This window comes from Sordaria macrospora, chromosome 5 (genome assembly GCF_033870435.1).
Source record: "Sordaria macrospora chromosome 5, complete sequence".
NCBI classification, from domain to species: Eukaryota; Fungi; Ascomycota; class Sordariomycetes; order Sordariales; family Sordariaceae; genus Sordaria; species Sordaria macrospora.
Genome location: NC_089375.1, coordinates 2566018 through 2580088, shown reverse-complemented (window position 1 = coordinate 2580088; position 14071 = coordinate 2566018). Strand labels below are relative to the sequence as shown.

Here is a 14071-nt window from a genome sequence, read left to right as displayed (position 1 = left end):
TCTAGCTAGCTTCCATCTCTCCTCGTGTCTCCGACACAAATTTTTTTTTTTCTACCTATGCTTCTTTTTCACCATCTTCTTCTTCTTCCTGGCCTTCTTTCCGGTTCATCTTGTCCTTCCTGTCCGTTGGTTTATGGCGTTTCCTGATTTTTTTGATTTTTTTCCCCGGGCGTCGATACATAGCCCCGTCTCGGACGGGAAATCTTTAAAGCGGGGGTACTTCGTCTTTGCATTCTTGTCTGTCTATGGACCTAGGTATCTAGGAAGGCGCGAGTTTGCTGGTCAGGCCTGCCCGGGCTGGGCTGTTGCCGTGCGTGTCCTTGGGGTTAGTTGGCGAGCGAGGAAGGAGCAACCGAACTTCTTTTGTCGAACTGAAGGAAGGTGTGTTGGGACACTGGACAGCCTCTGCGGCGAAATGTCGGCCCGGGATACTCACTCGTTACCTAAGCTGAGGCCAGAAGAAGACATAGACGTTCAGTTATTGGTTTGTTGTTGGTGAACAGGCTTCATTAAGTAGATAGAGGTATCCAAAGACTCGACTACCTTACCTGGCCCAAACACAGAATTTTCGAAGAACTAAACAGACTATTAAACCCCCCGCCATACTATAAATAACTATGCCTGGCTTCCGTGATTCCCGTCCGTCCGTGATGAGAAAAGATCCGTTGAATGACCCTGGGTATCAGTTTAACATAACATACATCGATGTGATAGAAAAATCCTATTAATGGCTTGCTCTTTTTTTTTTTTTTTTCCTTTTTTTTTTCCGATTTCCCGGCCCTTTCCCTTTCCCGCGCAGCTTTCCCAACTTCCGACTTCCAAACCATTAAAACCCGAATACTTTCCCCTGATATCCCTCCCTGCCCCATGTCATCCATATCATCCATATCCATATCAGTCATGAAACACACACATTAACAGCTGAGGCCATCACACAAATCAATATCGATTCCAAAAAAGGTGAATGTGTGATGTGCCACCTCCTGCTTCTTTTCTCAGGGATGATGGCTCTCATCTCATCTGTGGTATAATTCTTCGCTCTCGCTCTCCTATCCAAAATCCGTATCCCCTCCCCCCCCCGGAATCTACTGGTTCAAGCAACAGGATTCCCATTCGCCTGCTATTGCCCACCATGCCCATGCCCATTATGCCCACCACCACCACCACCACCGCTGCTGTGTGACCCATGACCTAACGAAAACACCTTTTGCAAACTCCTCCTTATCCCACCCTTCCCTCCTCCCTTGGTCTCTCCATTATTCTCATCACTCTCTTGACTTCCCGACCTCTCGCGTTCCCTGTCTTCGGCCGTCGGCACCCTTGTCAAAAGATTGTTGACCGCCTCATTCACCAACGCCGCGATACTAGTCCTCCTGCCCCCCGCACCTGGGTGGTGCGCAGTAGTAGCATCACTCTTCCTCCTCTGCTGCTGCTGCTGCTTCTCTTGTGCCATCTTCTCCTGTGCCTGTGCCCTCTCCTGTCGTTCCTTCTCCTCCCTAGCCTTTTCTTTAGCTTCCCTAGCCTCCTTCGCAGCCCGTTCCCTCTCCTCCTTCTGTTGCCTCGCCACCTCCCTCGCCCGCTCCCTAAGCTCCCTCTCCTCCTTCGCCTGTTTCTCTCTGGCCTCCTTTTGTTGCTGCATCTGTTTCTGCGCCGCTGCTTTGCGCTGTCGCTGCGCGGCGATCTCCGCCGCACTCATGGGTTTGGGCACGGGCATGGGCGGGGCGACAATGTTCGTGTACTGAGACTTGGGCGGCCACTCGCCGTCGCGCTTCCACCCCACCACGCAGGCGCGGAGCATGTCGGCCAGGTTCACGGGGCAGGAGGGTTGCATATTGTTGATGATGATCTTGTCGTAGAGGGAGGGGTAGATGGAGGGCGTGACGGAGGCGCGCATGGGGTTTTGAGGAGGGAGGAGGGGAGGCGGGAGGGGGAGGAGGGTTTGGACTGGGTAGAGAGAGGTGTTTTCGATTACGGGGGCGGGGGAGCTGCTAGAGGGGACGGTGCTATCTGTTGCGTTGCCTGTTCCCCGGGCCGAGGTGTCGGATATAGCGTCGCTTTGGGCGCTTTGTTGGGAGGCGCGAGTTGTGGTGGGGGAAAGGGGAGCAGTGAGGTTTGTTGTCGCCGTTGGTGGTGAGCCAACTGGGTGCGCAGCGGTGTTGGTGGACTCGGAGGAGCGGTGATGGCGCCAGAAGGAGAGACGGCGGGTGGTCGTCGACATGGCTGTTGTAGGAGACACGGGGCTCATCGGCTTGGGCTTGATGCGCATCGTCTTGGCGCCTGTCCAGGCATCACGGCGAGCTTCGAAGCAGGCCAGCCCGGGGTTCCATGAGGCTTCGTCTCTCACTGCCCGCCTCCTCTTGGCCCGCTTGGCTTCTAGCGAGCACGTGACGGCGGTTCCGACGGCGTCGGGGCTGTCGAAGCGAAAAGGTGAGGTTCTGGGAGCTGGCTGCTCGTCATTGTCTGAAAGATCGGAGGTCCATTCCGCTCGGGGACGGTAGTGGATGAGATCTTCCGATATCGTGCTGTAGACCGACTCGGCGTCCGATTCCGAATCTGCCTCCTCTCCTGGATCCCGAGGCGCATCGTCGTCAAACGTCTGAACTGCGGCTGCCTCATCTGCTATCCTGGGTGAGCCATTCTCGTTGGGCGCTATGGTGCTGTCTGATGGAGGTTGAGCAATATCGCTCTTCTGTTGCTGCTGCTTCTCATTGGATGTTGGTGCTTCTGTCGATTGTGACTCCGTCACAGGCGGCCATTCGAACTCCCAGTCAGTGCGAATCTTCTCCAGGAGGTACCTCCTAACAGCTTCCTTCTGCTTGGCCTTGTCTTTGCTCACAAGGTCGGCATCAAGATCGGGTGGTAGGACGACCGGCTGTTGGTGGTGAGGAAACGAGTGCCTGAGCTTGTTCAGAGGCGACCTGGGTGACTTGTACAGGTCAGAGAAAATCATGGTAGGCGGTTGTTGATTATTAGGTTGGATGGTGGAATCGTGATCGCCACCCTTGGGGCCGCTGGGGAGCTCCGACGTCAACGGGGACGACCTTAAATAAGTCGTCAACGGCGCGGACGCGGGGGGTTGCGAGCCGGGTTGAGCAGCACACGGGCAGTGACCAGGATGATGATTGTGGTTAGACTCGCTAGCCTCTGCTTGAGGGTCGTCACTGGGGTCACCGGGGTGCTGAGGGTCCTTTGGATGGTGGCCAGGGTGGTCGATAGGGTGGTCTACAGAATGGTCTGGCTGATGCGGGGCCGGCTTGGCTCGAAGTGGTATGATGTCCTGCTGCTGGTCTGGGGCTGGAAGACCGGAGTACGACCACGCGTTAACGATCAGCGCATTGCTCTGTTTTTTCATCTGCTATGTATCTCGAGACTGCGGAGAAAATAAGGTTGGATGATGTGTGCAATGAATGCCGAATGTGGTCCGAGAGAAAAGTTGGGGAAAGCGAGACAAACAAGATTCTGGATCCCTGTTGTTGAAGACTGGTGGGGGGGGATGAACACGGGGGATAGACAGGAGTAATGTAGGAGCAAGGACGTGTTAATGAAGGGTTGTCAAACAAAGATCAAGATATGCCAAGATTAGGTGTAGATCTGGGGTATCAAGAGATCCGAAAATGAAATGGGATCCTCATGAAGAAAAACAAAAAAGGGCAAAAGCCGCCGTGTAAATGGCTGACGATGCGTGGACGATATGACTGGTTCCTTGACCAACAGTGGCGGCCAAGTCTACAGTGTACATTCAAAGACATGCAGACAGACGGACCAGAGTCCAGATCGGGGGGCACATGATGAAAGCTAAAGAAAACGACATGTACGATTCCCATTAGGTATGTAGGGAGGTGGTGATGAAAAGAAATAAAAAGGCAGTAACTCACTCTTGTCAATGCTGATATTGGTGACTGAGTTGTTCTTGAGATTGTCTTGTTGTTCTTCCACGACGGTTGAGGTGGTGTTCAAGTCCTTATTGTCCAACTCATGTCCATTTTGTTGCTGATGTTGTTGCTGTGACAGAGAGGAGGAAGAAGAAATGCCAGATGCGCCAGCTCCATGGTCCGAGGAAATGCCAGTGACGGAGGCGTTGCTAATAATCTGGCGGTTATGAATGCCAGAGCCACAGCCAGTGACACTACTCTTCTCGGCAACCTGAACAACAACAGATCCAGTCCCATGTCCTTCAACAGGTCCGGGCCTAGGCACAAGCACAGGCACGGACTCGGTTGTTGAACTGTTGGTGGTGATGGTGGTGTTCGTGTGCTCTGACCCCGACATGCAAGCCACAGAATCTGACAAGTGGCCAGGGATGATCGGCGCTTTATTGATCATGTCTGGCGCATCTGAGATCACCGTCTCGTCGTTGTGCATTGTGTTCTGCTTGTTGGGTTGCTCTAGTTCCTTTTCCCTGCTTTAGCTTGGCAGCCGTTATTTGTGTGTGTGTTTCGCTCCACTTGGACACCTGATTGTGTGATGTCGGTGAGGATCTTTCATGTATATATGGTCGAAGAGGAGCCTCTGTTGTCCTTTATCTTCTCACTGATAGATTCAAAACAGTCTCGTGAGATTCGTACACTATGCGCCAAGCTGTGAAGTATCTCGACGTTCTGCGCGACAAGGTATGTGGTGTTTGTGCTTTTTTTGCGACGAAGATGAACAACAAGAACAACAACACCAACCGCAAGTGGAAGAGTTGAAGATGGTGAACGGGACCCGGACGAACTCCGAAATAGGTAAACTGACGCGGCAGGATCTGGTGGTCGCCAGTTGCTAGTTGCCACCCCTCGGTTTCCGTTTTGAAGGCTGGCAGTCTGTCTGATCGGCAGCGAGTGTTGGGACTGCCGAATTCCTGCTGCTTCTGGCTCTCAGTTCGTCTTTTTGTGGTCGCCTTGTCGCAAAGAAAAACAAAAGTCGGGTGCGCAAGTCAATTTTTCGCATTCTCAATCTATGCACTGCAGTCGCAAACCAAACGCCAAGAATTCTGGGAGATGCTTGGGCCACGATGGGGTCTTTTCCCCTTGCTTGGCACTTTCCCCGCTAATAAATGGGGCATCTGTGGTGCACAGTGGTACCCTTGGGTACAGTACTGTCTCCTGTATCCGGGCATTCATCATTTTTTGGTGTTTCCTTCTGATGGTAGGTTCGGTAGCAACACATTCAGCTGGCGATGCCCTCATTTTTTGCTGCTGGGCAACTATTTGAGCATGTGTAAGTGTACCGTGCGATGTCCATGTGAATCACCCTAATGAACCTCTCACGCCACACCTGTACTGTATCTAGCGGCACCGGCGGCAGTCCCCCAAGTTCACACTCCATCGGTGGATGCCTGGATGGATATCCCCATCCCAGCGTCACAATCTCACCCGTTACGGGATCTGGCACCACGAGTGCGCAAGTGCAACTTTTGGACAACCTTTTGCGCTTGTCGTGTGATGTGAGGTCAGCCATACGATATCCATCGTTTGGGTTAGTTGAGGTCCACAAACTATAATGCATGGTGCCCAGATTTTGGCTCCTCAATCTACCATCATACCCTTTGATATCTCTTCATTCTCACATGCCCTTCCCTTGCCAGTAGGTGATTGCTTGCTGAGTGTGATATCGATCTCCCAAGTTCCAACACAGTTGGATCTGTGACTTCAGTTTGACGCAAATAAAAATCCACCTGTACTGTAAGTCTACTGCACGGTGGTATTCCAATCCTACAGAAGAATCTCACCACCCAAGACACACACACCATCGAAGAAATCCAGGGTCCTCTACTTCATCCATCTCACCCCAGGGGCATTGTTCATTCGTTCTCGCTCCTTTCTGTCGGGTTTCCCCATCACATCCTTGCGTGTGAAAAGCTTGTTTTCACTTCGTCAAATCCTACTTACTGCCCAGCTGCTCAACACCGAACATCAGGAACCACAGCCAAGTTGAGCCAACGACAAAGTCGATTTTGGTGATTCGTTCATTCACAATATGTACCCCTTTGCGCAGGCTTGCGCGGAGATATGTATCTCCACTTGTACCACCTATTCCCGACATGATCTAGCGGATGCACAAATGCAATTGTGCCGTTCCTCAAAGTGGGGAGGCGGTGAGGTACACTCGGTACTGTATCTCTTGCAGCTGGCACCATGCACCCTGACAGGAGCTGACAATCTGGGGAGCCTACAGAAACAGTCAGCAATCAACACCGTGACAGAGAAGGTCATCAGTAAGAAATGTGGAATACCGTAGGAATTCGAGTAATTCGCCGAACCCTTCCTGCCTTAGGGTGGGGGGGAACCTGCCATAGTTAGGCCCCGCGTGTACGCATATGCTAGTATATGTGCCCACCCAGTTTAAGCTATAGAGCAATGCAATACAGTGTTCAAAGTCAGATTCTTGTAGTCCCAGCCGTCTCTCTGTTTCTCGTATTCTTATCCTTATTAATCTCGTTAAATCATTGTTATATTGTTACAATAAGCTAATCAGTAGTGAAATAGTATTTTCCTGCTCTCCTTTTTAATATTAAGCTCGCTGAATATTACTTTAGTTGTTTGAATAAATAACTATATAACTATAAAATTAAGTAGAAAGCGCTGGTTAAACGTATAGAATGATCCTACTTTATAGAGTTGAAGCTACAAGTTATTTTTACACTATATAATATTTAATAGAGGAGAGGAGGAGTAATAATAAAGAAAGAGAGAAATAATATTAATTAGCGTTGCGAAGATTATTACTTATTTTTGTACAAACGCGAATCGAATATGATAATAGCTACTATACTTATATATACCATGGCGGCGGTTTTTAAAACGATGGTTATACTTAGAAGCTTCTACTTTTTATAAAATCCTCGTTCGCACAATGACTAATTGGTAGTTAAGTTGTAATAAAATTGTAAAGAAATTAGCAGTTAAAAGTAAATTGTGGTAGTTAGCGGTAGAAAGCCAGTTTTATTGTAAATTTTGGTTAACCTGTTATAAAATGTTTTTGATAACGTGAGTTTAATTTCGCCGGCGTTCAAAGGCCTTCTTTATAGAATTATACCTAGAAATTAAGTATTTATTTATATTCTTCATTGGGTAGTTCCAGAATTTTCAACGGCAATATAATATTTAATAGCAACTAGTTGCACATTAAGCATAAAAGCTTCCTAGCGAGTTGCTAGTTAAAGTTAGCAATTTTTTTCAGCAAGGTAGGGAATTTCAATTTGTTAATAGTCTCAAAAAGTTTATTAATATCTTAAAGAAATTGGTTAATATTTTGAAGAAATCTATTAATAGTTTAAATATTACTAGTAGCTAATATAACTTTTAACTTTATTAAGCGAAATAGTTAACTGACTATTTATAGCACTCATATGAAGTTCTTACTATTTTATATTATTAACCTCAATAAAATTCTTATTTCGTAATGATTGTTACAGGCATTACTGCCTTGTTCCTATATAAGATATGTAGGCGCTGTGCTACATTAGTGTAGCTAGCTAAGTACAGCTGTATAGTTGCAGCACAACTTAGCTTAGCGTAGCACGACCACAACAGCCACGCAGTCATATGATAGCACCCTGTAAGTCTAATCACAGGGTTCCATACTATACCTTATATAATTCTCGTGTACGTACAGTATTTCTTTCCTATTCCTCATCCAATAATTAAAGTTTTATTTGAATACCTGCTCGCACTCCATAATAGTTTATTATATTTAACCTTCGTATTAAAATGCAACGAGTAATTTCAATCAAAATAAATATAATAGAAATTTGTACAAAAGTTTAGGTGTTAGAAAATTTACTTTATAATAATTCATCTAATTGCTAGTAGTAACTAAAAAAATCTAGTAGCGTGGATATTAATTGTAAAAAAATAACAAGTAAGTATTTAAAACAACTAAAATAATAAGAGCACATTAATTGCATCAAGTAATGTAGTAGAATATTTTTTTCAATTTCTTTTTAGTTATGAGTGAGTATTAATTTATTAATTAATTAAGTAAGTAATCTAATTAAAATAATGAGCAACGTAGTATAGAACATTGAAGTTAAATGTATAAATATTATTAGCATTCTCTAGCTTTTTTAAAAGAATATAATATATTATTAAAAATATATAACAATACTGATACCGGACATGTGTATTATATGTATATAGATTACATAGACCCATGAGGTGCCCAGCCATGTGACTGAGCTACCCACATGGTCACATGTACGAAGGCGGTCGCCTAGGATCCACTAGTGGATCACTGATGAGATGAGATGTTGCATGAGAAGCTCGCTCTGTGGGCGAGCCTTCGGCTCTCGATTCTCCCTTCAGCATCATCTTTCACAACGCTTTCAAATACCACACATCGTATTTGCAGAGAAACTCAGGTTACCCGTATCAAATACTTAAACTAGTAACTTTATAGTTTTCCCAAACTTCGCCTAAAATGCCTGTAATTACAAGAGAATCAATAGATTATTCCATTGTTTTAATAATTATATTAGAATAATTGAAAAAGACGTTATCATTCATTATAAGAAGTTCAAATATAAAGTTAAAATAAAGAAGAGTAATATAAAACTCGATTTATTTAGTTAATACTATTAAAGCAACTAAATCAAAGTTAATCAAATAGTCGAAAGCTTTCTAGTAATAGTTTAATTAAATTACTATCCAAAATGCTAACTCATATAAAATAGCAGTATTTATTAAAATAAAATAAGCTAATATAAATCCTATCACAAAATGCACTCGGGTGCCTCTTCCAGGACAAACTATATAAGACCACTTGAGCGACCAAACTGCCAGCTTCGGTTACTTGTATCCTTTTGGAACATAGCCTAGTAGTGTAGTGGCCCGCTAGCGCCGTGATAGTTACTAAAACATCGCGATGGGGGAGGAGAGCTCTTTCGAGCGTATTTACGAAGAAACAGTAATAGTAGTTGTCACGGCGACGCATTTTACTACTACGCTATAACGTTCTGTATTTCTCCCAAAAGGATGCAAGTAACCGAAGCTGGCAGTTTGGTCACTCAAGTGATCTTATATAGTTTGTCCCGGAAGAGGCACTCGCGTACAATCCGTGACAGTAGTAGTTTGAAAAGATAATCAAATCTAATATAACAGGTTTATAAAAGTATTATGTAGCGAGTAGTCATGTAATAGTTAAAATGCTTGTTAACGTGTGACTAGTACTGTGTCTTGTAACTACCTTGTGCTACCTTGTAGTATGAAATACTGATTGAACTATTCCTTCTACAAAATCAGTCCACTTAGCCTCCACAGAGCGTGCTAGAATATAGAGGTTTTGCCACTGTATTCTGGGATTCTCTAACTTGTTCAGCATTCCTTCTAGACTAATTTGTTATCATAGAATGTACCAGAAGCTCATAGATTTAGTTTATTCCTTTCATGATATAGTGCTCCTATAAGCACTTCTATCAACTTACAGAAGCTTTCACTATGACAGGCTGGGGTGCATATGCCCAGACAGCCAAACCTACAAAAGATAAGACGATGTTCTGCTTGCAAGGCAGAACTCGGAATGCATACTATATAGCTAATGTCAACCTGTGACATCTACACTCTGGAAGCTTCTAAATACTTAATGTTCGTGTATATAAAGACCTCTTCTCTTCTTTAGTTAGTCACTCCTTAAGCAAGCAAGCAAGCACAATCCAAGCAATACAATACAGTCTACTTCTATAGTGCAGAGTTCAATATACTCTTCTATCTTGAGAGTAGAGTTCTTTCTAAGACCTCTTTTACAACATCCCTCTATTGTCTTTGCAACTACGCTGTTTTCTTCAGCACTGCTGTTGTGCTTCTTACCGCTTCCGCTCCGCTCTACTACAAGTGCATAGTTCATTGTAGCATCTCTATACTAGTGCTATTATTATAGGCTAGTTAGAGCATTGCAGCAAATAATGTTATATTTAATAAGGAACAAAAAGGAAGAAAGATTGCACTAGAAGAGTGCAGTCGAAAGAAGAATTTGTTTACCTTTGTGCTAAGGCCGCACGGACGGTAAATATAGGGATTTGGCCAACCAGACTATCACGGCGACGTATCTTACCACTACACTATAACGTTCCATGTTTTTGTAAAAGGATACAAGTAACCGAAGCTGGCAATTCAGTCGCTCAAGTGGTCTTATATAGTTGCGATGGATGCCCAGTCCGTCACACAAACCGTCTGCATTCTTAGCAATAAGCGCTGGTACTTTGGCATTGCTTTGGCGTTGACCAAGGCTATCCTAAACGCTAGCCCTATAACATTTATAAGAGTAATACTTTCTAGCTAATTGGGAGTTGATAGGATACGAGGAACGAAGAGGTATTAATAACAGTTACGAAATTAATAAGAGTTAAGGTAATTGTTAGTTACGTTTATAAATAGGTAATTAGTAACAATAATATAAGTTTGTTGATTTTAAATACTTTTATTTACTTATAGACTATGTTAATAACGCTAAAATAGATTTTACTAAGAAGTAGGAGATAAGAGAGGGCTGGTATAGTTAGTAATAATAGGAGTAGTAATAATAGAAGTAGTAATAATAGGAGTAGTAATAATAGGAGTAGTAATAATAGGAGTAGTAATAATAGGAGTAGTAATAATAGGAGTAGTAATAATAGGAGTAGTAATAATAGGAATAAAATAGTTATAATATGTGTGACTGGGTGAAAAAGAAAGAGAAATTAGGCCTAGCAAACCAGAAATTTCTTCCTTAATGCCACGGCACGTAGGTCTCGAGGACAGTGCACACGAATAATCTAACGAATGTAATAAATAATTAACTATGGAGAATAAAAGAGAAGAGGAGAAAGTACGAGTCTGGCTGGCACGACTAAATACAAGAATGAAATAGGAAGTGGGTCCGACAGGTAAATGCAACAAATGAGGCATGTAGGTAATGCAACCAATTAGAAGGCATGGCGTCAAGCCATGACACCTAAGTTGCCCATAGTAGAATTAGGCTCAGTTGATAGTCCCCCGCCTAGAAACAATGCTCACCAGCTTAATTCATGTATATTTACTTGTATATTAAGTGGACGAGGGCCGGCTAAGCCTGCTAGCTCTTTGTGTAGGCCTGCTTATGTGTAACTAATGGGAGAAAGAAGGGGTTCGGCGAATTACTCGAATTCCTACGGTAGGTATGTGGAAATTGGATGATGCAATGCTGGTCTTGGGATAAGAGCAGGAGAAAAAAAAAGGGTGAGAAAAAAGACGTTGGAAAGGTTCACGATGAACATGCACTTCTGAAGGAGCCTTCCTCAGGTCATATCTGCATGGCACTAGAGGTAAGCTACATACCGGACCTCTACCTACAACATCTGGGGAAAAAAGAGTCCCAACTGAATGTCACGACATGTATGGGCCCGAGTACAGGTATATGGAGCGAGGCAATTTTTCTACATTCGACAGTAGTGAGTCCGGGAACTTCCGGTTTCATTTTCTATTCACAGGAACACAAAGCAAGAAGGCGCCGATGACGGAGGCGGCCGGCTTTCACAACCGCTTCTCGTAAGACTGTCGTGTAACTTTGTGATTACAGAGTAACAGTCAAGACAATTTGGACTTTCTTGACATTGCACATGTTCTTCCGGTCGATTTCCAGGTTTTGTTAATCCGTGTCAGATTTCGAATCCTCTTTTGAGGTCTCTTTGTAGTCGATGAAGGGTGACCATTGCTTCACGCACCGCAATAGGTAACACGAATCAGGAGCATAATGTGGTCTGTACAACCAAGATCCTTCGTTGTATGAAAACAATAACAATCATGTCATTAACCGCTGCTAATGCTTGCTTCTATTACATCTCTTTCTCGACGCTTTGCTTGCTTGCTCTGAATTCTTTCTAACCATCATATGTATGTAAATGATTCCACGCTTTGCTCCCATATCCAACTTCGACTGGACAGGAAGGGGCAACCATCATTAAGTTACTACCTTCGGCTCCTTTTGCTACTTCCCATCACCATTTTGGACATTCCGCGCATTTCGTTTTTGCTGCGTAAACTCCTCAAGTGCCTGCCTGAACCTCTCACGTTCCTACCGCGCCGGGGTATCAGGAGTAGGTGTAGCAAAAGTCCTAGTGGTGAGCAACACGCCCTTGACCCGTCTGATGTTCTCCTTGGCCTTCTTGATCTCGTCGTTGGGCTCGCTCCTGTTAGTATACCCGTACAGCGAGAAACCGCCCGTGAAATCGTAGTGCTGCAGCGCCAACTGCTCCAGCTCGCCGTGGAACACGTCCACCGTCGTCCTGAGCTCGTCATAGTCCTCGCACTGCGACGTCAGCCCTTCGTTGATCTCCTTGACCGACGTCACCAGCTCCGCCAGACGTCTCTGCTGCTTCTGCGTGTGGTTCATGTGCCTCTCGGAAATGGCCGACGCCGCGCGCGACTGGGCACGCGAGTGCGCCTCGTAGATCTCCGACAGGGACCGGGCCGACATAGCCGTGCCCGGGCGCGAGGGGAGCGACATGGCCCGCACAGACGGCGTGGGCGGCGGCGACGTCTGGATGCCAACGTCCCGGTGAAACATCTCGGCCGGGTCCTCGTACGTGCTCATGTTGTCGTCGTCGTCGTCGTCGTAGGCGTCCTTGTAGCGACTGGCGCGGCCGTCCGATGCCTTGTAGCCCGGAGGCAGCTCTGATACGGTTTGCTCGAGCTTCTCGACCAGCCGGTCCAGGTTGTCCTTAACGTTGTCGTGGAAGTCGACGCGGGCCTCGGTGAGCTGGTTGACCATCGGCTCGACAACGTACTTGTTGGCGCCGTACACGAGGGCGGCGATACCGCTGAAAGCGTAAACCGTGTTAAGGACGCCGTTCATGGTTATTAGCGGTGGCGCGCGGTGGGTTTCGGCCATGAACTCGGGGTAGGTAATGATAGGCACATGTTGTTCTTTCGTCTTGGGGAGGGTAGTTGTGGTTGTTATCGCAGCGGCCACCTTTGACGAAGCGGAGGATGACGATTCGTTGGTGATGGGGATTTCTCTCAGCTGTAGGTGTCCATGTTAGCAACTTCTCTTTGGCAACACTGTGGTATAAATATAACTTGCATCAGATTGCGCCCGAATCCAGTCCTCCTTCAGCAGCTCGTCAATATCGGTCTGGGAGATGCCCTTGCTCCTCAGAAAGGCGGCCTTGCGCTCCGTTGTCTCCTTTTGCACCTGCGCATCCTGGAGGAATATCCTGGCTTGTTCGAGGGAGACCGATACTTTTGGCGCTTCTGGAGAGGTTTGAGCTGCGGGTTGGGATTCTGAGGAAGTCGATGTTGACGGGGCCTGAGCCTGAGCCTGAGCCTGAGCCTGGGATGTCGTGTTGTTGTCGGCCGTCGCTTTCTCCCACGCCAGGGTATCGGCACCTTTGGGTTCTTCGGAGTCGCCCATGGCGGTGGAGTTGAATGACCGAATTCGATTCTTGTAACTGCGTGTACGATGAGTATGATGCTGCTTCGAGCAATCGGGACGGTTGGCGAGGACTGGAAGACGGCGATGGATGAATGGATGAATGGACGGATATGGATTCGCGATGTTGATTGCGGCGGCTGGGAACTTTGGTCTTTCAGCGCCTCCAGCCGTGGTTGTCGTCTCCTGTTACCGAGGCATGGGTGTCGCTATTGGGTGCTGTTGGTCTGAGCTTTTTCAGCTGGACTCCAGCGGTAGGCTCAGGGGTTGAATGCAAAGACCCACTTTACCCACCTCCCCGGCAAAGGCCGAGCCCACTGACCATCCACTGGACATGCGGCCAAGCGGGACCGACGGGGACTGTGGGTGGGGACAGCCAACATCACGGTCGCGACTTCTCGACGTGAAGTCAGAAGCTGGAAACAGCCTTGAAGACGAGGCTGGATAATTCGAGATTGAAACATCACGATACTCTTTCCTTTCCCCATACTTCGTAACTTCTTCTCAAGTCCTGATACCCGACATCGATCCTAACACCTCAATGATCCGACGATTGCTTCGACTTGCCATCGCCGCGAGACATTCTCACCCCGACTTTACCTTTACGGCTCCGCCAATCCTTTGTCACATCCTCTAATTCAACGCCGAACCCAAGACCTAGACCCGCCGCCATCAACACCGAAGGTAGCGCTGCTACGTCTCTAGATAG

The 14071-nt window shown here is 46.4% G+C and overlaps 2 protein-coding genes across 2 annotated transcripts; both read right to left on the bottom strand.

The window, feature by feature from the left end:
* Nucleotides 1–1120: 1120 nt before the first annotated feature.
* SMAC4_06196 (uncharacterized protein) lies at nt 1121–4651 on the bottom strand (the record flags this gene model as incomplete). Its single annotated transcript, XM_066090407.1, has 2 exons — nt 3876–4651; nt 1121–3294 (listed from the first exon to the last, which is right to left on the bottom strand). Exons 1-2 carry the CDS (start codon nt 4360–4362, stop codon nt 1121–1123), a joined length of 2661 nt encoding a protein of 886 aa, XP_065947214.1. The 5' UTR covers nt 4363–4651.
* A 7069-nt stretch (nt 4652–11720) lies between these two features.
* On the bottom strand, nt 11721–13514 carry SMAC4_06197 (uncharacterized protein). The gene is made up of 2 exons (XM_066090408.1): nt 13015–13514; nt 11721–12954 (listed from the first exon to the last, which is right to left on the bottom strand). Exons 1-2 carry the CDS (start codon nt 13342–13344, stop codon nt 12007–12009), a joined length of 1278 nt encoding a protein of 425 aa, XP_065947213.1. The 5' UTR covers nt 13345–13514; the 3' UTR covers nt 11721–12006.
* Between the last annotated feature and the right edge of the window lie 557 nt (nt 13515–14071).

Coding starts and splice junctions, on each gene's coding strand:
- SMAC4_06197 (XM_066090408.1), bottom strand. CDS start 13,344: ATGGGCGACTCCGAAGAACCCAAAGGTGCCGATACCCTGGCGTGGGAG. Junction 12,955..13,014: donor GGATTCGGGCGCAATCTGAT/GCAAGTTATATT, acceptor GGACACCTACAG/CTGAGAGAAATCCCCATCAC.